Below are 26,579 nucleotides of genomic sequence, written 5' to 3'. Positions count from 1 at the left end.
CAAGGTTGGGATTACTCTCTAAGGGCCCAATCCTAAAGAGTGCGCGCCAGCTTACTGCCAGCTGTAAGGCATGTTTGCAGGCCCTAGCACTGGTGAAGAAGAGAAGCTGGAGAAGCAAAGGTCACAAGCAAGAGTGTAGCAGGATATGAGAGTTGGAAGTAGGGAAGGGTGAGGTAATGGATAGCTTTGAAGCTGTGCCTTTCTTTTATATAGAAGGCAGTTTTGCACTAACGGAGAGTCATAAAGTGCAGTAAAAGACATTTCAGTCATATCAACACCATTAATAGAGTTTTACATACTGCACTTGCTTTGCATATGAAATTGAGCTGCACGAGTTGGTTTATCATGGAAGAAGTTAATAGAAACTCCAGCAAATGTGCAAGTGTACATAATGATTATCCTCCACAAAACAAATGAAACATGAACAAATAATTGGTTGTAATATCTCTATCTGCAGCAAAATTATCCCACTGTTTTTACTTTATACCAGCAACACAGTCTGTGAATAGCAGAAATATTAAACAGAAATAACTAAGATGAAATCGCTGATTTTGTGAACAATACTTATAGCTAGCTACAATGCCTCCCCTAGAAAGTGGATAGATTCTGTTTTAATATCTCCCTTTGGGCCCCAAAGCAGTTTTTGCTATGTGTGATCCAATGAAGCATTTACTGTACTTCTTCATTCACAGAGTTCTCCTGGAGTGGCAGTTTAAAACCCCTCCCAACACTCCTCCTCCCTGCTGCTATTCCTGTACAATCTGTGTGTCAGCCAAGCTGGGATCAGTGGGTATATGTGTATATGGTGGAGGATTGTTGGCAAAATGATACCAAGAAGGGGGAGGAGAAATGTGTGTGAGTGGCAGAAAGCTAACAGCACACATGGAATGGAAGAGCAGCCAACAGTCAGCTGCTAGTGCCTCCTGCTGTTCCAAGCGTGGGAATAAGACACTCTACTTGCTACCAATCTTGGGCAGAGGAAGATCTAGTCATTTCCACTGTGCAGAGGTGAGTGACTATCTCTCCTTCTCCTTGTACTTTACGGTGTAAAGGGGGGATCTATGCAACTCCTGAGAGTTAAGTGTGCCTATCTCAGGACAGCAAGTTTCTTTGAGTGAGTGACAGCAGCAACAGGGGCTAGGGATGGTGGCAGAGGTGAGGAGACAGTCCTCTTTCTCAAGCATGGCAAATAAACCCAGATCTTTTCAATCCAGGATGGGGGGGGGGGATCTATAGTTAGTCATGTAACCATGCAAGGCTAATACAGTACACTGGGGGCTTAAAGGATGCTGATAATGCATTTTGAAGAAGAACTTTAGGAGGTGTCATGGATTCGCGCAGTGGTTGTGGTGGTGGTACAGGGCAGGCTTTTGGAAAGGGACTGCATTTATACAATTCTAGATTGTTAGTCTGAGGTCACACTGTTCCAGAAAGGAGCAAAAGGACTGCCAGAGACTAACTGCCAGAAAGCACTTGGGGAATGATGAATGCAGACAGTTTAAACCACATTGATATAATATGAAGCTATAAGCTTGTTTGACCTCCTGGTAAACGAAGTACAATATTGCACTTCATTTCTGTCTTCACATTACATGTGAAGCTGTAGTAAACAAAGTAACAGGTGGATAAGAACCACCTCATATCTCTGTGACTGTAGGAGATCATGATACGCTAATTTGTTAGAGCCATCATTTGTTTGTGCTATTTACAGGAGAAATGTGTAAAAGATTAGGGTGCACTGCAGTGATCATCATTGTTGTCTAGCTGTGCAAAGAATGCTGTGGTAGGGAGAATAACACCAGACACATAACACCAGAACCAGGTCTCACATAACACCAGAACCAGGGGACATCCACTAAAATTGAGTGTTGGGAGAGTTAGAACAGACAAGAGGAAATATTTCTTTACTCAGCGTGTGGTTGGTCTGTGGAACTCCTTGCCACAGGATGTGGTGATGGCATCTGGCCTGGATGCCTTTAAAAGGGGATTGGACAAGTTTCTGGAGGAAAAATCCATTATGGGGTACAAGCCATGATGTGTATGCGCAACCTCCTGATTTTAGAAATGGGCTATGTCAGAAGGCCAGATGCAAGGGAGGGCACCAGGATGAGGTCTCTTGTTATCTGGTGTGCTCCCTGGGGCATTTGGTGGGCCGCTGTGAGATACAGGAAGCTGTACTAGATGGGCCTATGGTCTGATCCAATGGGGCTGTTCTTATGAGAATAGGTTTAGCTACTCAAGGCCCAGTAGATTTAAAGTTACTTTCTGGAATTTAATTGGTTCAGCCAGAATTTGGCCTTCTGGGCTGACAGGATGATGCCAAGCCAGAATCCACATTTGTGTGGTGATAGCTTCAGTTAGCATGTGGGTGTGCATGCAGTAGTCAAAACTTTTATGAGGTACAGGTCCAAAGCACTAACACTTGTGTGACAATGGTTTCATTAACTTCCAGTTCCCTTTAGAACTTTTCCTCAGAATTTTTTTAGTCAAATTCATATCTTATTGAAAGCAGGAGCTGTTTAAAGAGGAAGGTGCTCTGTGAACACACTCTGTGGCCCTGTGTCCTTAGGGTGCCAAAACAGCTGAAATAAACAACAACAAAACTGAACACATACATACAGTTCGTAATCAAATACTGTTGATTGTAAGCCTAGACTCCATTTTGACACACAGATTAACACAGCAATTTTTCAGTGTGTTTTCATGGTGTGCTGTGAATGGTCTGCAGGTATGCCACAGGAGTTTGGGGAGAATCATTTATTGGTAGGGCCCATGGGGGTGTGAGCCCCCCGCCGGCAGTATTGTGTTCCTTGTCAATTGTCAAAAAACCAATGGTGTGCCTTGACAATTTTAGCACCTTGTCAGTGTGCCATTAGATGAAAAAGGGTGAAAATCACTGGTGTGTGGAGGGCAAGGGAGGGGGTGCCAGATCTGATTCCAGTTTCACCACCCACCCACTCCTGCACACTCACATGTTCGTGGGGGGGGGATAATCCCCTCTGTGCAAACCAAAAGGGGTGTGAAAGCACATTAACAGACAGGTGAGTGCGAGGGAGCGAGGGAGACAAAAATTATGGAAGGTCTTTGTGATCTTAGCCAACAACATACCAAGATACCACTACAAGTGTGCATCACTGAATGACGGGGATATGTTCTCCTATCCCCGTTGTTATGCAATAGGTCATTAAGTGAACATTCAGTCCAATCTGTTGCTTTTGCTGTGTAAACACACACTCCACGCCAGATGCCAGCTGGCTGCAGGTAGATTATCTTTTCTTTGCATTAAGACCCTCTGCTGCAGGCTATGGGAGACGCGATTGCCTCATTCAGAGCATCTTTATTGTGCTTTGACCACCACTATATATGAGGCATGTCGTTAAGCGAGCCGTCGTTAAGCGGTAATACGCTGGGTGTGTGCGTTAAAAACAAAATGACCAACATACTACTAGCCTGTTGCCCTCTGTTGTTGAGAGCAGAGTCTCATATGCGGCTCACAGGTGTGTGGCAGTGCGGAGGGACTCAAGAGGCGGCAGTGGCGTCGCGCTGAGAAGGGCGGGGAGGAGCGAAACCCCGCCGCCCGTTTCACTTCAGAAGCCCGAGCCCTGCGCCAAGCAGAACGCCGCACCCTCTCGCTTCGCCCTCAGCCTCTTCCCCCCCCCCCCCCACGCGCGTGCTCTTTCCCAGCCAAGCCGAAGCCGGGCCACGTGTGGCGAGCGGGTGTTTGCCGCGCCGGCCCCACCCCGTTTCCCGCGACTCCTCCCGCTCTACCCGTGGTTGGATGCGCGCGCCCGCCGCTGCGTGTGAAGGGAGCTGCGTGCGGGGAAAGGCGCCGCCGCCACCACGAGTCTGAAGACCGCAGTGCATGTGCTTTGTGAGGAGGAAATATGGATTCTGACTCCTCGGTTAGTATGCGCCCTCCCCGCGGGACGAGAGGGGCTCCCTCCCCAGAGAATGGCGCCGTTGTCTTGGTCACGGGGCTGCTGAGGGGAACACGGCTCCCGAGGCCAGCCTGCAGCTTTAACCAGCGGGGGGGGAGGGAGATGAGGAAGCCGCCGACGGCCGTTTATTGGACCGTTGGCGAGGCGCGCGAAGTTCCTTCACGAGCCGACGCTTTCCCGCCAAAATAGGCGAGAGACTAATGGAGGCTCAAGACGAGGGAGGCTTCTGGCGCGAGCCGCTCCCCCTCTACCCCGCCCCCTCGCGCTGTTATGGTTGCGCGCGCTGCTTCTCAGGGGCAGTTGGGGCTCGCGCAGGGCTGTAACCGCTCCTCGCTCGCCTCGTGACGGGGAGGGGGAGGGGCAGTTGGAGTGGAGTGACAGTTGGCCCCTCCCCCACCGCACCATTCAGTTTCAGGTGTTTGGGGGCACTGTCCTGTACAGTCGTCCACATTTGCTGGCTCAGCTTTTCTCTTGCCCTTGCAGATTCTCCTCCACTCCTTTGACACCATTGCAAAAAGACATGAAAGTCATTCACTGCAGTAAAAACTAATTTATAATATTTCTATTCTCCATTTCCAAAACTGACACTGCGTGTCTACTCAGAAGTAAGTCCCATTGCGTTCAATGGGGCTTACTTCTGAGAAAGCGCATGCATTGGATTGCAGCCTGCATGTCCAAAGCAGCTAGCGACCATCGCAACACGATCAACCAATCATGTCAGGAAGGAAGCACGCTCAAAAGATTTTATAGTGCCACTTTGGTATAGCTCAGTGTTTCTCAACCAGTGGTACAGATACCACCAGTGGTGCTTGAGGGGGTGTCTGGTGGTACTTGCAGGACCCCTGCTGCCGGGGGCAGTGAGACCAGGAACGTGACACAACAAACAGCGGTAGGAGGCTTGGCTCTGTGAACAGAGCACCAGAGCATGCTTTTCTGCTCTCAGGAAAGCGCCTTTAGTGGTGTTTGTCATGTCACATCTGGCCTCCCAACCCAGAAGTAACTGGCGATGATGGGCCTAATCTTATCCAACTTTCCAGCTCCGGTGGGAAGGGTACACATGTTCCCATACCTTGAGAAAGCCCCAGTGACTGCGCCTCTACCACAGGATGCAGCACACACCCCACTGGCACAACTGCTCCAGCACTGGAAAATTGGAAAGGATTGGGCCCAGTGTCATCACCAGTGACTTCTGTTGGTACTTCAAATAGGAGGACTATGTGAAGTGGTGAGGAGGACAAATGTTGAGAAACAAATAGTCATCTACCTTATTTATACTATTTTAATGATCCATTGGATTCTAATTTGTTTTATTGTTTTAATTTTTTTAGGTTCTAATGTGTTAATATTGTTTTAATCTTTTACTGTATTGTGTGTTCCTTTAATGTTGTAAACCACCTTGGGTGTAAACCACTGGGTGGTAGAAAGGTGGGGTAAAAATTCATTTATTATTTCTATCTTCTCCATTTCCAAAAACTGAATGTTCAAAGCAGCTAGCAAACCATCATAACACAATAAATCAATCATGTAGGAAGAATGCATGCTCAAAAGATTTTATAGTGCCACTTTGGTATAGCTGTTCACTGGGATACCGACAGTGTGCCCTTTATTAATAAACACGTTTATGTGTGGCATAATGTACGGTTGTGATTTTGAAAGTCAAAGCAGAAGAGAGAGTAGCTATCAATTCCTGATTAATGAAATAAAAAAAGATCAAGCTTTTGTGTGCAGTGGATGCTTTCATGCATACAGTCTTCTTGATTTCAGCCTCTGGTATTATGTTCATATGTGATAAATACAGGAGAGCCATTTTAACATTGAACATGAATTATCACAAAATGTAGATTTTCTGTTTGAACTACAGATCTACTTTTCCTTCAGTCTGTGAAAAATACCCTGAGATAATCCTGTCTCTTCTCCCCAGTATTAAATATTGCTGTTATTTAATAATTAATCTGGTTTCCGAAGTTAATTTGGAAAATATAACTTCATGTTTTTATGAAAGAAAAGTCATGATCCTGCCAAAGTTAAGCAAGTTAAGAAAGTCTCATTAATTTTAATAAGTGCTCACTTTATTATTTTTGTAGTTTTGTCAAAGTATGTGGCATTTTTACATATTGTAAAAAGATGAATCTTTGTGGGTTCACAATCTTGATGCTGACAAAAGAGGGAAACAGGTGAGAGAAAAGGAATGGAAAGGCATCAACAGGGGAAACATATCATTGTTGGCAACCTTCAGTCTCGAAAGACTATGGTATCGCGCTCTGAATGGTTGTTCTGGAACAGCGTCTAGTGTGGCTGAAAAGGCCGATCTGGGAGTGACAATCCCTTCCACACTGGGAGCAAGTGCAGTCTGTCCCTGGTCTGTCTCCCTGGCTATGGGCCTTCCTTCTTTGCCTCAGACTGTTGGCCAAGTGTCTCTTCAAACTGGGAAAGGCCATGCTGCACAGCCTGCCTCCAAGCGGGCCGCTCAGAGGCCAGGGTTTCCCACCTGTTGAGGTCCACTCCTAAGGCCTTAAGATCCCTCTTGCAGATGTCCTTGTATCGCAGCTGTGGTCTACCTGTAGGACGCTTTCCTTGATGTATTATATTAAAATCAATGGTTCAGTACTTTAAAATGCTGGATGCATTACCCCAATGCATTTTAAATTTTTGAATCTTTAAGGACTCAATCCTATCCAATTTTCCAGTGTTGGTGCAGCTGTGCCAATTGGGCATGCACTGCATCTTGCAATTTGGGAGTGGTCACAGATGCCTCTTCAAGGTATGGGGACATTTGTACCCTTACTTCAGGGCTGCATTGCAGTCCTTTTTGTGCAAATAGCGGCACATCCAAAAGAGAAATTTCTGGTAATGTAGAATATTATACCTTGCAAAGTTTCTTGATATCCTTTGTCGTTTGCACTTCCAGGGATCTATGTATTTTGGCTGTCCATGGGGGAAGGAAGGAAAGAAATCTTCTCTGACATCTTGCTGTGCTTCAGGGGTACTTGGAATACCTCCAAAGCATATTGCAAGGTTGTATTGTTGTGCTCTCTCCTTTCTTCAAGCACAGGTGGAGAGGAAGGACTTGTTAGTGTAGCACTACTCTTTGGCAGTGCTTGGAATATTTCCGAAGTGTCGTGCAACTGCAGGGTTAGTTCTGCATTCTCTTCTCCAGCTTCAGGCTTGGGAGAAGAGCAGGAGTTTATTACACTTGCTATGCAAGCAGATTTTTGGCCCCTTATCCTTTTTTCCGTATATGCGAAGATGAACATATGTTCAAAAAAAATGTGCAGCTGTCAGTATGTGTAAATCCAGTGAGTTTTCTCATAAAGGCTAAAGTAACATATATTCAAATCATGTTGGGATCATAACTATTTTAGAAAATTCCACATTCTTCCCTGATATGGTCTTTAAAAAGGGTACTACCTGTGAAGTTAAAAAGGCAGTGATTTGCCTCCTCTTGAAAAAGCCCTTCCTAGATCCTGCTGTATTGGATAACTTCCAGCGAGTTTCAGACCTCCCTTTTCTGTGCAAGATTGAGTGGATGGTGATGGCATCTTGGGTCCAGAGAGTTCTGAATGAAATGGATTATTATCTAGATCAGGGTTGTCCAACTTTTGGCAGTCATGGTGCTGCATGACCTTTGTGTGATCCCCTGCTGTGCCAACCCAAAAGTAATTGGCAGTGACTTGATGACTTCACCGCTAATGACTTCCGCATTCTGGACCTGCTGAAGTCATTGGTCAGGCTCAGAATACAAGTCTGAGCCTGCTTCTGGAGGCAGAGATGGGTGTGGCAGCTCTGTCTCTCTGCTGCACAATTCCAGCTTCTCCTTTTCCAAAGGAGTTCGGAATAGTGCAGCAGGGAGACCTAAAAGTTTCTGAATCGGGAGGAGGCAGTAGAGGGGCAGTGGCTGGGCTTTCAAGACCACCCAAAAAGGCCTCATGGGCCACACATTGAACCATCATGATATCAATCCTTTTTAATCTGACTTCAGGCTTGAATTCAGAATAAAGGCAAACAGCAATAGGAAGAAACATGAAACCGACATACCTCCCACCTATCCTAACTAAAACAGAAATGTTACTGAAACAATTAAGTTTTTAACCTGAAAGGCCTCTTAAGAAGCTCTTAAATCACAAAGAATCGAGTTCCATAATCGCAGTACCATCACAGAGAAGCCCCGAGGAGCTTAGGAGATCCCTCAGAAAATCACAGGGCCAAATTGGTGCATGCAAGAAAGATGGTCTCTCAGGTCCCCTGATCCTAAGACATAAAGGACTTTAAAACTAAAACCAGTACCTTGATTTGTGGCTAGACAAATTGGTAACCAGTGTAGCTGTTAAAGCAGCAGTCCAACTGAGTTGAACTACCTGTACTGGTAACCACACGGGGTGTGTGTATGTCACATTCTGCATTAAGTGCAGCTACCAGACTGTCTTCAAAGGCGGCCCCAGGTAGACTGTGTTACAATAATCAAGACAAGGTGTCAGCATGGTGTGGACTACTGTGGCCAGGTCCAAAAGACACAGGTATGGCCACAGCGGGCACACCAGTCAAAGCTGGGCGAAGGCCCCCTTGAACAAAGCTACTGCTTGGATATCCAAAAGCAGCTGTGGATCTACAAGGACCGCCAAACTGAGTACCTGTTTCTGCAGAGAAAGTGCAACCTAATTCAGAACAGGTTGATAGTCCAGCATCTCCATCATGGATTTCTGGACCATAAGAACCTCTGTTTTGCCAAGATTTGATTTAAGCTTGTTAGCTTGTCGCTTCCTAACCACCTCCAGACAATTCTCCAAGACCTCAACAGCTTCCCTAGAATTTGGTGGAAAGCAGAGAAAGAGCTAGGTGTCATCAGCATATTGATGGCACCTGACTCCAAATCTTTGAATGACCTCTCCCAACAGTTTCACATAAATATTAAACATCTTAGTTTTACCTTATCATGCCTAGTTTCAGAGATATGGCATAGCCATGTTAGCAAATGGTTCAAGCAGCTTCCTCATGAGGAAGCCATGGCATAAGCTGTTTTAGCATTCACTAAAGAGGTTATGCCATATCTCTGAAACTAGATGTAAAAGGGCAAAACAGATGCCATTTTTTAAATCAGTACTCCAAATATACCCAGGAATATGTCTAACTTTTACGATAGCAGAGTTTGTGTTGGGCCATGTAATTGTAAAGCTTGGAAATTTCTTATTTATTTTTTATTTATTTATACGGGTATTTATTTACCACCTTTCTTTGGTCATCAGATTTCTCCTCAGACTTTAATCCAAGGCGGTTTACATAGGCAGGCTGTTCTAAACCCCCGTAGGGATTTTTACAATTGAATAGTTATAGTCTTACATAGAACTCCACAATCCAGCTGGATTCCTTCCCGGTCTGGCCTCTTTCTGGCCCTTCGCCTCCCACGCTCCACTTGACGGCAACTCCTCTCTGCCACCTAGGCTCAGCTCATCAGTATATCAGCGTGTCGTCAGTTCTTGGGTACTTCTGGTTGTTTCGAACTGGCAGCCTCAGATCTTCAGGCATACAAGGCGGCAGCTCTACCAACTGAGCCAGACCTCCTGCTCACTTTTATATTAATAGTGATGCTAAAAGGAACTCAGTTTACCATATTTCTGTGAGCTGCACACTATGTATCAAAGAGCTGTATATGGCTCGCAAGCTATGGTTTTCCCACCCCTGCTTTATAGTGACAAAGTGTTGCGGTGCCCCAACCTGAAGCCCCTGGCCTCTGCCCCCTTAAGGGGTGGGGGCAGGGAGGAGGCAACGACGTGATCCCCAGGATCGCGTCGCTCAGGGGGGCTGCTGGAACTGAGATGCACTCACCAGTCCCTGCAACAGCCACCCTGGGGTGCAGGGAGCCCTGCGCAAGAGTCTGCAGGGCTCTGCAGCCTGCAGAAAGTGAAAGTGGAGTGATTGCGCTCTGACTCTGCAAAACCGGTGAGTGCATCCCAGTCCTTGCAGCCCCCCTGAGTGACGGGATCCTGGGGATCGCATCACTGCCTTCCCCTCGCCCCTGCTGCCTCCCTCTCCTGCAAGGACTTACTGCGGTTTTCAAACCCCTTGAGAGTTTGTAAACCGCAGCCTTATGCTATAATTCACACATATACTATAATACAGTGGGCCCACTTTATCTGCAGATTTGACCCACCACAGGTTCCAAACCCACATCTAGAGAACCCAGAGAGGACCTCCCAGATGTGACCAGAATTGCATACTTGGAAATCTCCCAGCAATTCAGAATGTCTGCTGGAGCCTTCTAATAAGCACTTCCGGTTTCTGGGGAAAAAAAACTTTAAATGCCTACTAAAGGGCTCTAGCAGGCTTTCTGAATTACGGGGAGGTCGTCTGTGACCTCCATGCACCTCAGAAAACAAGTCGGACTGCTGATTTCATTATCCATTGGTTTTTTGGGATCAGCAAAGGTTCTGGGAATGCAGCTCAGCAGAAGTGGCAGTGCTGAAAGGGCGGCCTATGTAATAATTGGGCTTTCCCAATACCTCAGCAGCTTCTCTCTCACCCCCACTTGTTGTGCCTCTTTCCTTGTACCGTTGCTTGTTTTCTGAGGCCTCCTTACATCTCGTCCTCCCAGCACCTTGGCAGAAGCAGTCCTAAAGGTGTCACTGGGAGAGCCAAATTACCACACAGGCTACCCTTTCAGTAGTGACACATCAGCAGTGCTGCTGAAAGTGTGGCCTGCATGATAATTGGGCTTTTCCAACACTGCCATTTCAGCACTGCCGATTCTGCTAATTCACTTTGCAACTTACCAGCTGAGAGCAGCTGATTGCGGTGCTGAGAGAGTCCATTTATCACAGGGGTCATATAAAGAGCTTCCATGGGCCTTATGTTTGACATCCCTGAATGAGGTCTCATAAAAATGTGTATACAGTTTTTTTCCAGGTACCCTGTATATCAGGGCTTCTCAAACTAGGGCATTCTGATGCCCTAGCCTGCGGGCCCTGGCCTCTGCCCCCTTAAGGGGTGGGGGCAGGGGGGAGGCAGCAGTGCAATCCCCAAGATTGCGTAGCTAAGGGGGCTGCAGGGACTGGCATTTACTTACCTCCTGGGGGTGCAGGGAACCTTGCGCAGCCCTCTGCAGAGCTCCCCGAAGCTTAAAAAGTGAAAGTGAAGCATTTGTGCTCCACTTCCAGTTTTGCTGGGGTGGAGCATGATCACCCTGCTTTCACTTTCTCATAGGGCTCCCCACACCCTCGGGAGGCTGTAGGGACTGGTAAGTACATGCCAGTACTCTTAGTTTCCTATGGTATATGCTGTTAACTGTTTCAAGCTGTATTTTTTAAAAAGAAAATATTCCAGAAAAAATATTATAGATGTCCCTGGGAAAAAATTCAGTTAATATCGCCAAAAAAGAACCACAGTCATTTTTCAAAAAGCATAGTTGATTGTAAAAATGTGGAATAATGCCTGTTCTCAAAGAATGGATTATGATGTTTTCTTTTAAATTAATGTGAGGGCAAGCAGAGTAAAAAATTCTTTCCATTTTTATCATTGTATATAATTGTGTTTCATTTCAATAAGTCTTAACCTCTGAAATGATAGCTCATTAGCAATTTTTTAATATTTTAGTGACATTTTCTGAGCAGATTTTTTTTGTTTTCAACAGACTCAGGAAGGACCTTGTCGTGGTTCTGTTGCTCATAGCACACCATGCTATGCTAACGCTTCCTGTGCAGACTTTATATACTATAATATGAACAGTTCAACTATGACTAGGCTGTGTGATATTTTTCTGGAAAATAATTTTTAAGTTTGATTAAATTTACAGGCTGTTTACACTGAGAGTATATCACATTTCTTATTGATGGATAGTTAATGGGATATTTACTCAGCATGTGGTCAGTCTGTGGAACTCCTTGCCGCAGGATGTGGTGACAGCATCTGGCCTAGATGCCTTTAAAAGGGGATTGGACAAGTTTCTGGAGGAAAAATCTGTTATGTGTTACAAGCCATTATGTGTATGTGCAACCTCCTGATTTTAGAAATGGGTTATGTCAGAATGCCATATGCAAGGGAGGGCACCAGGATGCAGGTCTCTTGTTATCTGGTGTGCTCCCTGGGGCATTTGGTGGGCCGCTGTGAGATACAGGAAGCTGGACTAGATGGGCCTATGGTCTGATCCAGTGGGGCTGTTCTTATGTTCTTAATACTGTTTCATCCTTAAGTCGTTCACTGTCTTTATATGCCTTCATAGTGGATCACAAGATGCAGTAACAAGTTATACACATTCTTTTGCGATATGCATTGGATTCTATCCTCCCCTTAGCACAGCCATTTTCAACCATTGTGCTGTGGCACGTTGGTGTGCCGTGAGTGGTCCATAGGTGTGCCACAGGAATTTGGGGGAAGGTCATTTATTACTAGGGCCAGTGGGGGATATGAGCACCCACTGGCAGCATGGTGTGCCTTGTCAATTGTCAAAAACCTGATGATGTGCCCTCACAATTTTAGTGCCTTATCAGTGTGCTGTGAGATGGAAAAGGTTGAAAATCACTGTCCTATGCAATTGAACTGGTAGTAAGCCCCATTGAAAACTGGATTTTTGCTGAGTAAGCACACATAGGACTGTGGTACATGCAGTCTCTATTCCATTTTTCATCATTGCCATTATTAAGAATGTTTATATTCCACATTTAAACAAAACATTCAAAAAACGTCTACAGAGAAAATCAAATAATTGAATGGCTCAAATAATGTAAAAATATGCTGTAAAAATCTTATGGATATTAGAGGGAACAACCTTATGTCTACAACCCATCTGTCATTTTTGAGGAAAAAAATTGATTCAGAAAATGCCAGCTGAAGAAGTTGACTTTTGAGTATGAGCAACAAGAACCAAAGCCAGGGCTGTTCTTCCATGGCTGAATTGCTGGCCCAAGTGTACTCCTATTGCTAGAAACTATTGAGTCAAACTCGTTCCCTTAAAAGGCCATGCCTGGTTGAAATGTTACAAAGACTTGGCACCGAATTATGGTCAAAAGTGAAGTAGGGTCAGATGAAAAGTAATATAGTATAGTAGTACATTTGCTAGGGACCAAACCGAAACTGTGAGTGAGCTAGTTTTGGCCTATTTACTGGAGAAGTATGTTGTGTAAGTGATTTATATCCCACCTTTCCCTCCTGAATAATTGGGAGTGCTTAAGGTTCCTCACTTGTGACCGAGTGCATAATTATCTGAATTCATTATGGTGGTGTGCTTAAAATTTTATAACCTTAGAATAACAGATGCAACATGTGATAAGATTTGGGGCTTGTGATGAAACATGGGAGCTGGGTAGGAAAATAGTGTGAAACTACTGAGCTCTGGGGCCAGTGTAGTGGCTTCCTGTGCATTTAGCCAGACCTTCAGCAGTCTAACACTGTGGTGGAATTGTCCTATGGTGGCTGACTGGTAAGTGTCAGAACCAAGTGAGCGTACTTTCCTTCTCTATTGCATGATGAGAATGAAGGATGTTCGAGAGCAGTGATTTTCACTTTTTCACTTTTTCATCTCATAGCACACGAACAAGGCACTAAAATGATCAAGGCGCACCATCGGTTTTTTGACAATTAAGGCGCACCATGCTGTCAGTGGGAAGCTTGCATCCCCCAGTGGCCCTACTAACAAATGATCCTTCTGCGGCACACCAGTATGTCACGGCACAGTGGTTGAAAATGGCTGTACTAGAGTCACAGACCATAAAAACTTGTAGCATCCTAGTCTTGTCAAGCATCCCCCAGTGCTTATGTTCCTCCAGGACATTATAGACCCAGGGGTGTCAAACATAAGGCCTGGGGGCTGGATGTGGCCCCCGGAAGCTTTTTATCTGGCCCTCAAGCTCTCAGCTGCAGAGCATTGCTGAGGTGTTACTGCTGAAAAAGAAGCCCACATGAAAATTGGGCTCTCCCATATCTTGAAATGTGGTCAAGATTTTGATCATATTTTCTCTTCTGATTTGCAGTTAATGAGAACAGAGTGCGATTTCTGGCCATCAGCTGGTTAATGATGTCACTTTCTGGTTAATGACATCATGTCCAGCCCTCAGCAGGCATCCTGAATGCTAACGCCTTCTGTAGAAACGAGTTTGACACCTCTGTTATAGACTATCAATTGTTTGAGAAGGCCGGGGTTAGAATTTAGCAGATGTGGTATCCTCAATGAGGATGGGCAAATGTGAAGGTGAAGTCTTGAAAGACTATTGTATAAGCCTACAGCACTCGGTATTCCCAGACGGTCTCCCATCCAAGTACTAACCAGGCCTGACCCTACTTAGCTTACGAGATCAGACGAGATCGGTCATGTGCAGGGTAGATTTTTCCATATCCCACCCATTAAATGATGACTTGGCTTTTTAGACTTTTATGTCTCTAAGAAACTGTAGTTTTTCTGTACCTATGTTTTCTGTTTAATGGCATATTTACTAAAGTTGAAAATATATCTTAACAGGTCTATGTTCTTTTAAACAGCAAACCACAAATCAGATGCAAACTGATTCTTTGTCTCCATCTCCTAACACTGTGTCACCAGTGCCTTTAAATAACCCTACAAGTGCCCCAAGATTTGGAACAGTCATTCCTAATCGCATCTTTGTTGGAGGAATCGATTTTAAGGTATTTTTTTCTAATGTTTCTAAGTTAAGTAATGTTAAAAGTATTTTTATTACTTCAGTCTTACAGGTTTACTTTTATCTTGTTAGATACATAAGATTATTAAACATGAATAAAGCTTGACTGTATAGAAAGTATGTTTTTAATATGTCATGGGAAGAACAGTAGCTCATGAATTTGAAAAGGGTATATTCACCATGCAACAAACAGATATCAGTGGTATTTTTTGCTGCAGTGCTCCTTTTCCTCTTGAGTTAACTGATAATTTAAGAAGAAAATAAGCCAAGCAGAGCAATAGCTAACAGAGATGGTCTGCCAGCCTTGAACCAAGGTTGGTTTTGAAGGATACAAAGCATAAGGATATAAGAAAAACTCCTCTGGATCAGACTATAAGTTCTATGTAGTCTAGCATCATGTTTCCCTCAGTGGCCCACCAGCTGGCTCTGGGAAGTCTGTAAGTAAGAGAGAGACATATTTTTCTCCTACCATTGCTCCCCTGCAGCTGAGGAAACTTACGTTTTTAGGTATAGCACATACTAACAGTAAACATTTTTTATAACTTAGGGTCAAACTCAACATGCAAACAATACATGCTTTTGACTCTTGAATTTTTTTCTCTTTAACAGATAGCATGAAGCATACAAAATAGCACCAAACTTTAAGGGCTTTAGCACTTACTCAAATTAGCACGTACATCATGATTTCTAGTCTTATTGCATCCTCTCACTCTATTTATATTTTAAAACAAAATCTTCTGTTGACTCTTCCCCATTATTCGTTAAATTCAAGGGTCAAAAGCACACATTTGGTTGCCTGTTTAGTTTGATTCTTAGATCTTGTTTCCCTACTTATGTATTTAGAGGCTAAGTAAAGACTGTAAGATTTATTTGCTCAAGAACAGCTGCAGTTTCTGTTAAGATTCAGAACTTCAATCAGAATCCAGCCCTTTGTCATTGTCATAGAACAAAAAGTCATGTGATCTTTCTGAAATCAACTGCTATTCTAATTCAATGCAACAAACATCCAGCTCCTTGCATATTATTCCCTTGCAATTCCATATATCCTCCACTATCTTCAGGACTGTAATCAAAATTCCTTTATCGCTTATCCAGCTGTTTTAGGACTGCGATTAAAGAGTTTTGTGATAGCCTGCCTATGTGAACTACCTTGGGTCTCTGAGACTCCTTACTTGTTGTGGGAGTCATTGAGAAAAGCAGTATATATGTACTATATAATAATAATAATAATTTCTAACCAGTCCAGAATATGTCCATACCTGGAGATAAAACGCAGAGCGCTTTTGGTTCTGCTTCTAGAAGAAAGCAGTGTATTATATTTATGTCAATGAGTTTTTATGGTGATGGTCATGATTTGTGTCTGAATTTTATTCCAGATTGTACAATGCAGGTACTGCCAGACAGATTGGTTGCTTCAAGAGCTTTGGGGTGTATAGATACTAAGCTTATGTACATTAACCAAACAGGAATGCCCATTCCAGATATGCAAACTAACAATGGAAGTTTTAAAATGGTTGGCAACCTTCAGTCTCAAAAGGCTATGGTATAAGCCTACAGCACCCAGTATTCCCAGGTGGTCTCCCATCCAAGTACTAACCGGGCCTGACCCTGCTTAGCTTCCAAGATCAGACAAGATCAGGCATGTGCAGGGTAATAAATCTATGGTTCCAATCCATACGCTTGTGTAGTTGTAAGTTTAACTCATTTAGTGGGGCAGGCCTTAGAGTAAGGGCATGAAAGATTGTGTATAAGATTGCAGATTGTGTTTGTGTATAAGATTGCAGTCTGCTGTGAAATAATAATGAACTAGGAATGTGGCAAAATTAGAACAGGCTGCAATGAGATTCAGCTGGTGGTAGTATTCTGAGGAATGATATAATTGCAATGGGCCAATGTCATGTGGCTTTCAAAATAAATGTTAATGAAGGAAGTCAAACTGAGGGTGCAGTCCTAACCCCTTATGTCAGTTCTTTCCAGCACTGACATAAGGGCAGTGCAGCTCTGAGGTAAGGGAACAAACATTCCCTGACTGAGGAGGCCTCCGTGAGTGGCACCCAACTGCAGGTTGTAGCACCTGTCCCATTGGCACCGCTATGCCAGTGCTGGAAAGTACTCACATAAGGGGTTAGGATTGCACCCTTAGAATTTTATCTTTAAATATATTGATTGTAATCATTTGATGTAATCGTTGTCTTTTTATTTTATTTTACTAGACTAACGAGAATGACCTAAGGAAGTTTTTTTCCCAGTATGGCTGCGTTAAAGAAGTAAAAATAGTAAATGACAGAGCTGGAGTATCAAAGGGGTTAGTAGAATAAAGCATGCACAAGTGGAATCATATCAATTAGTGCAATATATGCAGGAATATGTCCCAACTGTTTGTATTTTCAGTAAATATGTCACATTTAAAGTTTAATCAAAGTTCTTTAAAAAACCAAACAAAAATTAAGCTCTGATTTCTTTGGATACAGGTTGGGCATCCCTTATCTGGAATTACAAAATACAGGGTATTCCGAAATGCAAAACATTTTCAAATGCCAACATGACTTTTAAAAAACTTTTTTGCCAAAAAAAGAAAATCACAAACTGTGTTTCATGCACAAAATTATTAAAAATATTGTATAAAATTACTTTCAGGCTATGTATACAAGGGGCATATGAAACATAAATGAATTTGTTGTTTGGGCCCCGTCCCCAAAATCTCTCATGTATATGCAAGTATTCCAAAATACGGAAAAATCCAATAGCCAAAATGCATCTGGTCCTTTCAGATAAGGGATGCCCAACCTGTTTTAATTTCATCCTTCTCTTGCAGCTATGCAAACAAATTTACTATAATTACTAGCCCTCAAACATTTTTACTTGCCTACCTCCCAGTGTGTTCCTAGTAATTTATAAAGAGAAAAAAGAGTCCCAACTCTTTTAGAGATAGGAAAGCTTTCCTGCCTAATCACATAGATGCAATTCTTGTTACAAGCAGCCAGGCAACTGCTGAGTTTAGCTTCAGTCTTAATTTTTTGTCTGATTACAATTAAAACTTGTTAAGTTTTTTAGAATTGTGATTTTTCAAACAGTATGAACCTGCCTGCTTCTCCGTAGTCCTTCCTAATATTGATTAAATGAGGCTATTTAGACTTCGTTAGAAAGGATGGTGGCACTTCCTTTCAATGAAGGTCTTGCAGTCTAGGGTCCTTCAAGCTGCCCAGTGTGTAGTTAGATGAAAGTACACACACACTGACAGGCATTTGGACATAAACTCCTGACAAGTCAGGTAATACCTGATTAGCAAAGGCATGCAATGCACAGTTTTCATAATACATGCCCCAGTTTATATCACTGGCACCATTAGGAACTTCCTTCGTGGCACAATTAGCAGCTACTGTAGCGAGGGAAAGGAAACTGTTCTGGAATGGGATGCAGCAGGAGCCAGTGGCTGAAAGTGGGACAAGTGGCCCCCTTGCCACAGTCCCTGTCTAGATTGGGATGCACTTCATGGTTGCTATTTAGTTTAGTGCTATTTAGGTTGCTATTTAGTTTAGCTAAATAGTTTAGCTATTTAGTTTAGTTTAGAGGTTTAGTGCATCTGAGTCAGTGATGTGTTTAACATAACATCTAGTTTGGCCCTTGTCCTTCTACAAATAGCCCCCCCCCCCCCAGTTGTTGTTTCCCAAAGATTCTTTTGATTAGTGCATGATCTAAGAAAAACTTTTGGGTTTCTTCCCAACAATACCTTCTGGAAGAGCAGTTTAAATAATTTCTATTCAGCATAGCAATGTCCACTAAAGTAAACTCTGTTTATCTAGAAAATGTTCTTATACTACATTTGGAGGGGTATATTTGGCTACCCCCTTTAACCTCACAACAACTTAATGAGATACATTGTGAGATACATTTTCATGAGTTGTGATTAACCCAAAATCACTCAAGCTGCAATCCTATACAGGTGAAGTTTATCCGCAGATTTTACATCCGCAGATCTGACTCAACACGGGTTCCCCAGACCAGTGTTGGGCCAGACTTGGCCCCACTTGAACCCTTTGAAGGGGACCAGGGCTGTGCTCCAGTCCCTGCCAGAGGGCTTTCAAAAGCCCGCGGAGGTTGCACACATCTGCTTGTGGCCTCTGCAGGCTTCAGAATGACCTGTACAGGCAAAAAAAGTGACTTCCAGTTTCCCTCAAGAAACTGTGACATTTTTATGCCTTTTAAAGTATTATGAGACCCGGAAGAGCTGTTCTGTATTTCAGTTTTAAGATAAATAAAACAGAATATCTACAAAACCTGTATTTGAAGAATTGGCAGTTCCTAAGTCAAATCCAGTCCCCAGTGCAGTACCATATGGCAATTGCCAATCTAGAGGAAAAAGAGGGAAATGGATAAGCAGTTTCTTTGCCAGTGGAAAGTGGCAGCAGGTCATTTTAAGGTATTTAGTATTCATAACACTCCACACACAATGACCCACTGTTTATTTATTTAAATGACTTGTATCCCATCATTCCGTCCAAATACATAAGCACTCTAGGTGGTGTACATGATAGGGAAAAAACCAGTAAAGTGCCAAAATAGGAACAAAATATAAGATGCAATAATCATAAAAATATAATTAAAAAATTGATTGCGAAGCAGAAAATTGTGGTACAAGTTCATGTGCAGCTTATTTTACAATGTATACAGTTGTACCTCTGTATCCGCGGAGAATCCGTTCCTGAGCCCCATCCAGATACCAAAACCTGTGGATAAGCAAATCCGTAGGTCTGGTCCATACAGTCTCTGAACATGACCAGATATGTTCTCCAGTCAGTGTCTGGAGGTGTGCTGAGGCCTGTAGAGGTCATAGAGGCCTCCGGAGGTGCTCAGATTTACATCAAAACCAGAAGTTCCTTTCTGGCACTTCTGCAGGTTTTTCTGAGGCCCATAGAGGCCAAGCAGAGAACACCTCTGGTCACATCTGGGAGCTCAGGTCTGGCCATCCACTGCAGGTCTGGCTGAATCCATTAATGAAATGGCCTGACCTGTACAAGGGCCAAACTACATAAACATGTAGTGTGCGCTTCAGAGGAGAGCTTTTAGTCAAATGCCTTCTCTTTTCCTTTAAAACAGCCACATGTGGCTTTTTCTACCTTGTGCGCTATTTTAAAGCCAAACATTTTCTCACTGAAGAGGCTATTTGCTCCAAATGTGAAATCATCACTTCAGGGGCAGATTCTTCCTTCAGCAGGGCAATTTTCAGGTTTAAAACAACACGCAAGGAAAGAAGGAATTTCTCCCTTCCATGTTTATTAGTTCTGACCAGGATCTCTGCCCTTTGCAGCTGTTTTAAAGCAAAAGAAATGTGCTTTTGGTTGGTAACTGCCTTCTGGAACACGTTTGCATGCTTTTGTAGGTTGGCTCTTAGTTAACCATTCAAGGAAGGGGAATTTCCAGATTCAGAAATTGTTTTAGTTTCTGTATAAGCTAAACTAACTATATTCAAGAAAATTTCCTATTTCTTGGACTAGTTGGTTGGACTGTAGTTCAAGCAATTGAACTTAGAAAGTACCATGAATTACATCAGGATTTTCATTTTCAGCATAGCCAAGAAACTCACTTGATCTAGTTCAGTGGTTCTCAGACTTTTAGCACCAGGACCCACTTTTTAGAATGAGAATCTGTCAGGACCTACCAGAAGTGATGTCGTGACTGGAAGTGACATCATCAAGCAGGGAAATTCTTAACAATCCTAGGCTACAATCCACACTTACTAAGGAATAAGTCCCATTTACTATCATTATTAAAAGTATATACAGAGTAGCCTGTTAGAAGTACAAGTCTGTAACGTTTCCCCAGTGCGATCACAGGCCATGGTAGTATCAGGTCTAATATATTACAAATAAAATATTGAAATGAATGGGGACCCACCAGAAATCGGCTCATGACCCACCTAGTGTGTCCCAACCCACAGTTTGAGAAACCCTGATCTAGTTCGTGAGCGTTTTGAGAGAGTTCAAGGTTTGCTGCTTAGATGATGTTCTGCTGATACTTGAGTAAAAAAAAATATATTCCACAAGTATTGTATCACATAAATACTTGTGTACTGCATATTGGCTTGGATCCAAATAAGCATAATCAGAAGAAAGTCAACAAGCAGATGTCACTGCCCGCTCCTCTCCATGGCATTCATGCGAAGAGTTACTCCTGAGGGTTGGAAGACTCACAGAAAGCCTGGGACACGGTACACTGAGTGGAGGATGCCCAGTATTGGGACAGTATATCTTCCTGCAGTTCCTGCATTCCACTCAACTCCCTTTCCTGTGGGTCCCCCCCTCAGGAGCAGCATTTTGGAGAACTTCGGGAGAAGGGAGAGGTTTAGGAAGTTTGCCAGTGGTTCTTTGGATCTAGCTCATTGGCACACAAATACCAATCTTCATATACGTGGCAATCCTTAGAGGCAGTAATGGCAAAGGAAAAAGTATGGTCCTTACTTCCACGTAAGGACATTTTTGTAAAATACAATAGAAAGAATAAAGACCAGAATAATTACTGATGGATGACAAATGCATCTGCTCAGCATTTGCAAATACAGTTCTGAAGGTGACAGTAGAGTTAATAGTCATTGTGGATAACTTGAATTTCATTTGAATATGTCACAAGACTTTTCCCCCCAGCAATAGCCTTTTTTTTCCTCCATCAAAGCATTGAACAGATATATACAGATTGGTAGAGCGCAATCCTAACCAACTTTCCAGCACTGGCATAGCTGTACCAGTGGGGCATGTGCTGGATCCTGCAGTTGGGGGGCAGTCATGGAGGCCTCCTCAAAGTAAGGCAATGTTTGTTCCCTTATCTTGGAGTTGCATTGCCCTTATTTCAGTGCTGGAAAATTGGTTAGGATTGAGGCATCTATTGCTCAGGTGTAAACTATATGTATTGACACTTCCTCCAGGTTTATTTTTATGTGTGTGATCTGGGTTATATTTTTTTAAGTGCAATCACAATTTGGATATGCCACTAATATTGGACTAACTAATCACAGCGATGTAGCATGTATTGATAGAGCAGTATTAAGATGGGAAGTGTTAATATTTTAAATAGAGAGTAATCTGTTTTTTGCTGGGGTGGTAAAAATCATCCTGGTAACTACACATAATAAGCTAAAAATTCTGTATTTGATAAACAGTATTCTAGTACTGTACAAACCGCATGTTCCTTTTAATGTGTTTTTTCTTCCATTTTAAAATGTATGTCAGGAGCCCCATGAAACTATGAGGAGGGAGGCTTTAAGACTTTTGCTCCCACTATTTAATCGCAGTTTGAATAATTTAAATGAGGAACAAAGTCAGTTAGCTTTTTGTTGTGGTTTTTGTTTACATAGCATGGTGGTGATTGTGACTGGAACCACTGCAAGGCAAAGTCTTAAATCTCCTCCAACCCTGTCACCTTTTTTTTTGCTACAATTTAGAGCAGTGGTTTTCAGACTGGGGCGTCGTGAAGTCCCAGCTTGAAGTCCCTGGCCTTTTTCCTCTTAAGGGGCAGGGGCAAGGAGGAGGCAGCGATGCGATCCCCAGGATTGCGCCGCTCAGGAGGGCTGCAGGGACTGGGAGGCACTCACCAATCCATGCAGCAGCCGTCCTGGGGTTCAGGGAGCCCTGCGCGAGTGTCTGCAGGGCTCCCCAGCTCATTAGAAGTAAAAGTGGAGCGATCACACTCCACTTCCACAAAAACGGAAGTGGAGCGCGATCGCTCCACTTTTACTTCTAATGAGCTGGGGAGCCCTGCAGGTGCTCGCGCAGGGCTCCCTGCACCCCTGACAGGCTGCTGCAGGAACTGCCAGTCCATGCATCCCTCCTGAGCAGCGCGATCCTGGGGATCGCGTCGCTGCCTTCCCCCCACCCCTGCTGCCTCCCCCGCCCCCACAAGGACTTAGAGCGGCGCAAACTTTCCTGGAAAGTTTGAAAACCGCTGATTTAGAGGATGTCCTTCACCCACACACACACACACATACTTCATGTTGTTTTACAAGGAATAAAAAAATAGCAATCCAAATTGCGCTTTAAAGGTAATGTGTGATTTGGCAATAATAATGCATAGTATTTGAATTTTATTTTTTTTAGTTCTCATCAAACAAATGGTTCCTCTTCTTTTTTGTGACAGTAGAGCAGAGATCCACACCACACAGATCCAGCAGTGGCAATTCTTGTTTGAAAAGTTTCAAATATTATATATAATAAGAAAAACAACTTATCTGTTTTACTTAGGTATGGTTTCATCACGTTTGAAACTCAAGAAGATGCACAAAAAATTTTACAAGAGGTAAAACAATGTTATATGTGTGTACAAATTGGTAATAGCAATATCCATTAGCATTATTGTTTAGCTTTAGTATTTGAAGAATGGTGTGCTGCAACAAAACGTTACATTGTTTTCTAGTCCCTAACCAAAGCATTCTTGTTTAGAGCTTCAGTAACCTGGAACAGAAGCCTTATAGTGCTTGGGGGAGGAACATTTAATTTTCTTTCTAGTCCTGCTGAAACCTTCCCTTGTGGAGCTGTGTAGCATTAGAGGACTCAGCTTTGAAGCTGGGTTATCCCTGAACTTGAGCACTTTATTGCTTTGGGGGGGAGGGGAAAAGAGTATATTTTTTCCTTTCCTCCTTCCCCAAATGTCCCAAAATAGGGTAAGAAGGAGAGTTCTAATACTCATTGCCAATCTTCCTGATGTAATGCATAGAGGATACTACAAGGGACTTCCCCTTTTGATATTCCATGGCTTCTGAAGGGCACTGAGTATGCTTAGTCTTTGCTGGACTACTTTAGGGTTTAGGGTTCGTTTTACATTTTCCCTTCTTCATTAGAAACTCAAATACTTCTGCATATCTGGGAAGTTCTTAGAATATGTAGAAATCACTATGCAGTAGACATAGGGCACAAAATTCAGTATTAGAAGGGATGATTGATAGCAGGAATGGGCCTTCAATGAAGTTTCTCTTCCAGAGGCATTGTTCTGGAAATGTTTACCTGTATAAATTCATCAAGTCATCTGTTTTGAATTGGTATGCTTTCCTCATAAGTGGTGTTTGTTTACATTTTTATTTTGAAGAGCACTTCTACTGCCATTGCCATCCATCCCAGATAAATATGAAAGGAATTACTGTTTCCTGCTGGCAGTTCTTGTAACAGTATAACCTTTGCTTGACTTAGGACCCAATCCTAACCAACTTTCCAGTTCTGGTGCAACCAAAATGCAGCCCCAAGATAAGGGAACAAATGTTCCCATACCTTGAGGAGGCCTCTGTACCTGCCTCCCTACCACAGGATGCAGTACACACCCCATTGGCATAGCTACACCAGTCCTGGAAAATTGGATAGGATTGGGCCCTTAAACATTTATCTATGCCTGGGGGCTGATTAAATGATTTGGTGAATATACAGGTTTTCATACAGTCTATCTTTGGATGTTCAGAGGTTATTCACCAGCAATTTGTGACCCAGATGCTGATATGTGAAATCTGAGGGGACCAGCATGTGGGTTATAGACCCTTTCAAGATACGGCTTCTCACATGTTCGGCATCTTGTTTAAATAGATCCAGAAGAGCTTGTGCATACAGTTTAGGTTTTTCCCAGTCTGGTAATGAGTGAACTGTATTCCTCTCTGCCACAATTTATTTTATTTTATTTTATTTATTTATACCCCGCCTTTCTCCCGGAAGGAACCCAAGGCGGCTTACAAACTGATTAAAAACACAATTAAAAACATGATTTGAAAACAAAATTAAAACATATTAACAACAGACATCTTAAAAACAGCAGTCAGATAAAAAAAGTGTAAAAAGAGCAAACAGCAACAGTTTATAAAAGGGCCTAAGCCTGTAACCATATGTTAAAAGATGTTAAAAATGATGTTAAAAAGGCTAGGAACTCAGAAGGCTTGTCTAAAAAGAAAAGTCTTCAGGCCTCACCGGAAAGTTTCAAGAGAGGGAGCAGTTCACAAATCAAGAGGGAGGGAATTCCATAGTGTTGGTGCCACTATTCAGAAGGCCCAATTTCTTGCCCCCCGCCCCATGTACCTCCCTGGGTGGCTGCGCTTGTAAAAAGGCCTTCTCTGACGATTTAAGAGGACAAGCCGGATTGTATGGGAGTAGACGATCTCTAAGACTTAACATGTAACAGATGATGATGATCAATGTTTATCAGAGTACAAATCTGGGATTAACTGCAACTGAGCCCCTTTGTTGAGGAACCTTAGATAATTGCCCAAGATTCTCCTTAACGCAGTTCGGGTGCTATAGCTCTATCTCATCCCCCCCATTGCTATTAAAGACACAAAATGATCTTGAGCAATTTCATTACTGTTTTTACTGATCTGCCTTATATATCTAATTCCTGTAGCTGATGGGGACATGCTTTGAGCAGGGGATAGATTTCCTTTTCCTAGGAAGGGCAGGACAACACATTGCACTAAAAGCATGAGTTAGTCGTGTTTTCTGTTTGTGTTAAATAGGATGCAAGAGATTCAGAAAATTGCAGTGGGATAACTTTGTGTTCATAGTTGCCCCCACCATTTCTGTTACAGCCATGCAGACCACCTTCATGAAATTTACATTTAAAAAGTAAATAGTATATTATTATTTTTTAATTATTATTATTAATATTTATAGTGACAAAACGTAGTTCAGAAAGTGCTTTAGGTAACAAAACAAATAATAAATCAATAAATGGTTCCCAATCCCAAGGGCTCACAGTCTAAGAAGTGATGCAGAAGAGACACTAGTAACAGCCCTGGAAAAGTGTTCCATTCCTAGAACTCATGTGGATGGCAAAAATTGCATTAAAGCAAATCCATTTAAAAATCAATGTCCCTTTGCTAGGTGATTTAAAAACAGCTTTGCCTACCTTTGTGATGTAAGACAGAGGCATTAGGCAGACAATCCATCAATTAGTCTCTCTCCAGGTGCTTAGAAAGGTTTCACTCAGCCAGCAACCAGCAACCCCTCCCTTCAACCAGAGCACAGCTCTGAGAAAGAATGTGAAGTGATTATCTTTCTTTCTCATGCTCAGGGGGAAGGGAGGGGTGGCTTACCTTGGAGTGAAACTGTTTTAAGTGCCTGGAGAGAGAATGATTGATGGATTTTCAGTTGGCTGCCCTCTCTCTCATTAACGAGGCTATTGTTAAACAACTTTTTTCTTTTAATTTAAAGGGCCCTTCTCATTGCATTGAGATAAAACCGCGGGTGAAAAATCTGTGGATAATTAGGTTATACCTGTATTTGAAGTGAGATAACAGAAATCTATAAATCCTTGTTGTTGCATGATTAGTATGTTTGTAAATAAACAATTGTTTGGACATTAATTTGTTGATTACGTTTTGTAAAACAATTATTATAAGGAAATCGTGATATGTATTTGTTTTTGGTTTAGGCTGAAAAACTAAATTATAAGGATAAGAAACTGAATATTGGTCCAGCAATAAGAAAACAACAAGTAGGGATTCCTCGTATGTATTTGCTTGCTTGCTTGCCCCCCTCCCCGTTTTGTGGAAATGGTAAATGTAATGGAAAAAACTTAACCTGTGCCAGTGTTGCAGTTTTGTTTACAGTGTAATCCTGTGTGTGTCTACTCAGAAGTAAGGCCCATTACAGTCAATTTCTCTGGAATTTATTCCCAGAGAAGTGTGTCTAGGATTAGTAAACATAAAAATTTCCTTAGTAAAATGACCAGCCTTTTTCAGGCTTAGGATGGTGGTGTATGCCTGCAGTAGCATCACTAGGGGAATGCAGGGAATGCAAATCACAGTAGGGGACAACATGGTGGGATGAAATTGACTGTTTATAGCTGGGGAGGCTAAACTGTTACTTGCAAGCTGCATATATTGTTTGGCTCCTAGAAATGTATTGAATGAGGCTAGGTGCTATTGTTGCTCCTGCAGCAGGAGAAGACAGAGACAGTGAAGAGAGAGGCATGGTGAGGCAGCCAGGCAAGTCCTGTGTGCCAGAAATGAGTATAGTGTGAGATGACTGGGGAGAGAGTCCCCAGGCAGTGGGAACTGCTT

General features: G+C 42.9%; 1 protein-coding gene and 1 pseudogene across 1 annotated transcript in view; one reads left to right on the top strand and one right to left on the bottom strand.

Moving 5' to 3' along the window:
* Positions 1–984: 984 nt before the first annotated feature.
* BOLL (boule homolog, RNA binding protein) overlaps positions 985–26,579 on the top strand; it is a 43,605-nt gene continuing 18,010 nt past the window's right edge. Inside the window, exons 1-5 of the mRNA XM_066637552.1 lie at positions 985–1,008; positions 14,400–14,543; positions 16,771–16,862; positions 22,789–22,843; positions 25,949–26,024. Of these exons, the coding sequence (XP_066493649.1) occupies positions 14,415–14,543; positions 16,771–16,862; positions 22,789–22,843; positions 25,949–26,024 (352 nt within the window). The 5' untranslated portion in view covers positions 985–1,008; positions 14,400–14,414. The remainder of the gene's footprint in view (positions 1,009–14,399; positions 14,544–16,770; positions 16,863–22,788; positions 22,844–25,948; positions 26,025–26,579) is intronic.
* On the bottom strand, positions 16,106–16,224 carry LOC136637928 (5S ribosomal RNA; annotated as a pseudogene).

This window comes from Tiliqua scincoides, chromosome 1, assembly GCF_035046505.1.
Source record: "Tiliqua scincoides isolate rTilSci1 chromosome 1, rTilSci1.hap2, whole genome shotgun sequence".
Taxonomy (NCBI): Eukaryota; Metazoa; Chordata; class Lepidosauria; order Squamata; family Scincidae; genus Tiliqua; species Tiliqua scincoides.
Note: the sequence above shows the minus strand (reverse complement) of the source record. Positions and strands in the feature narration are given on the sequence as shown.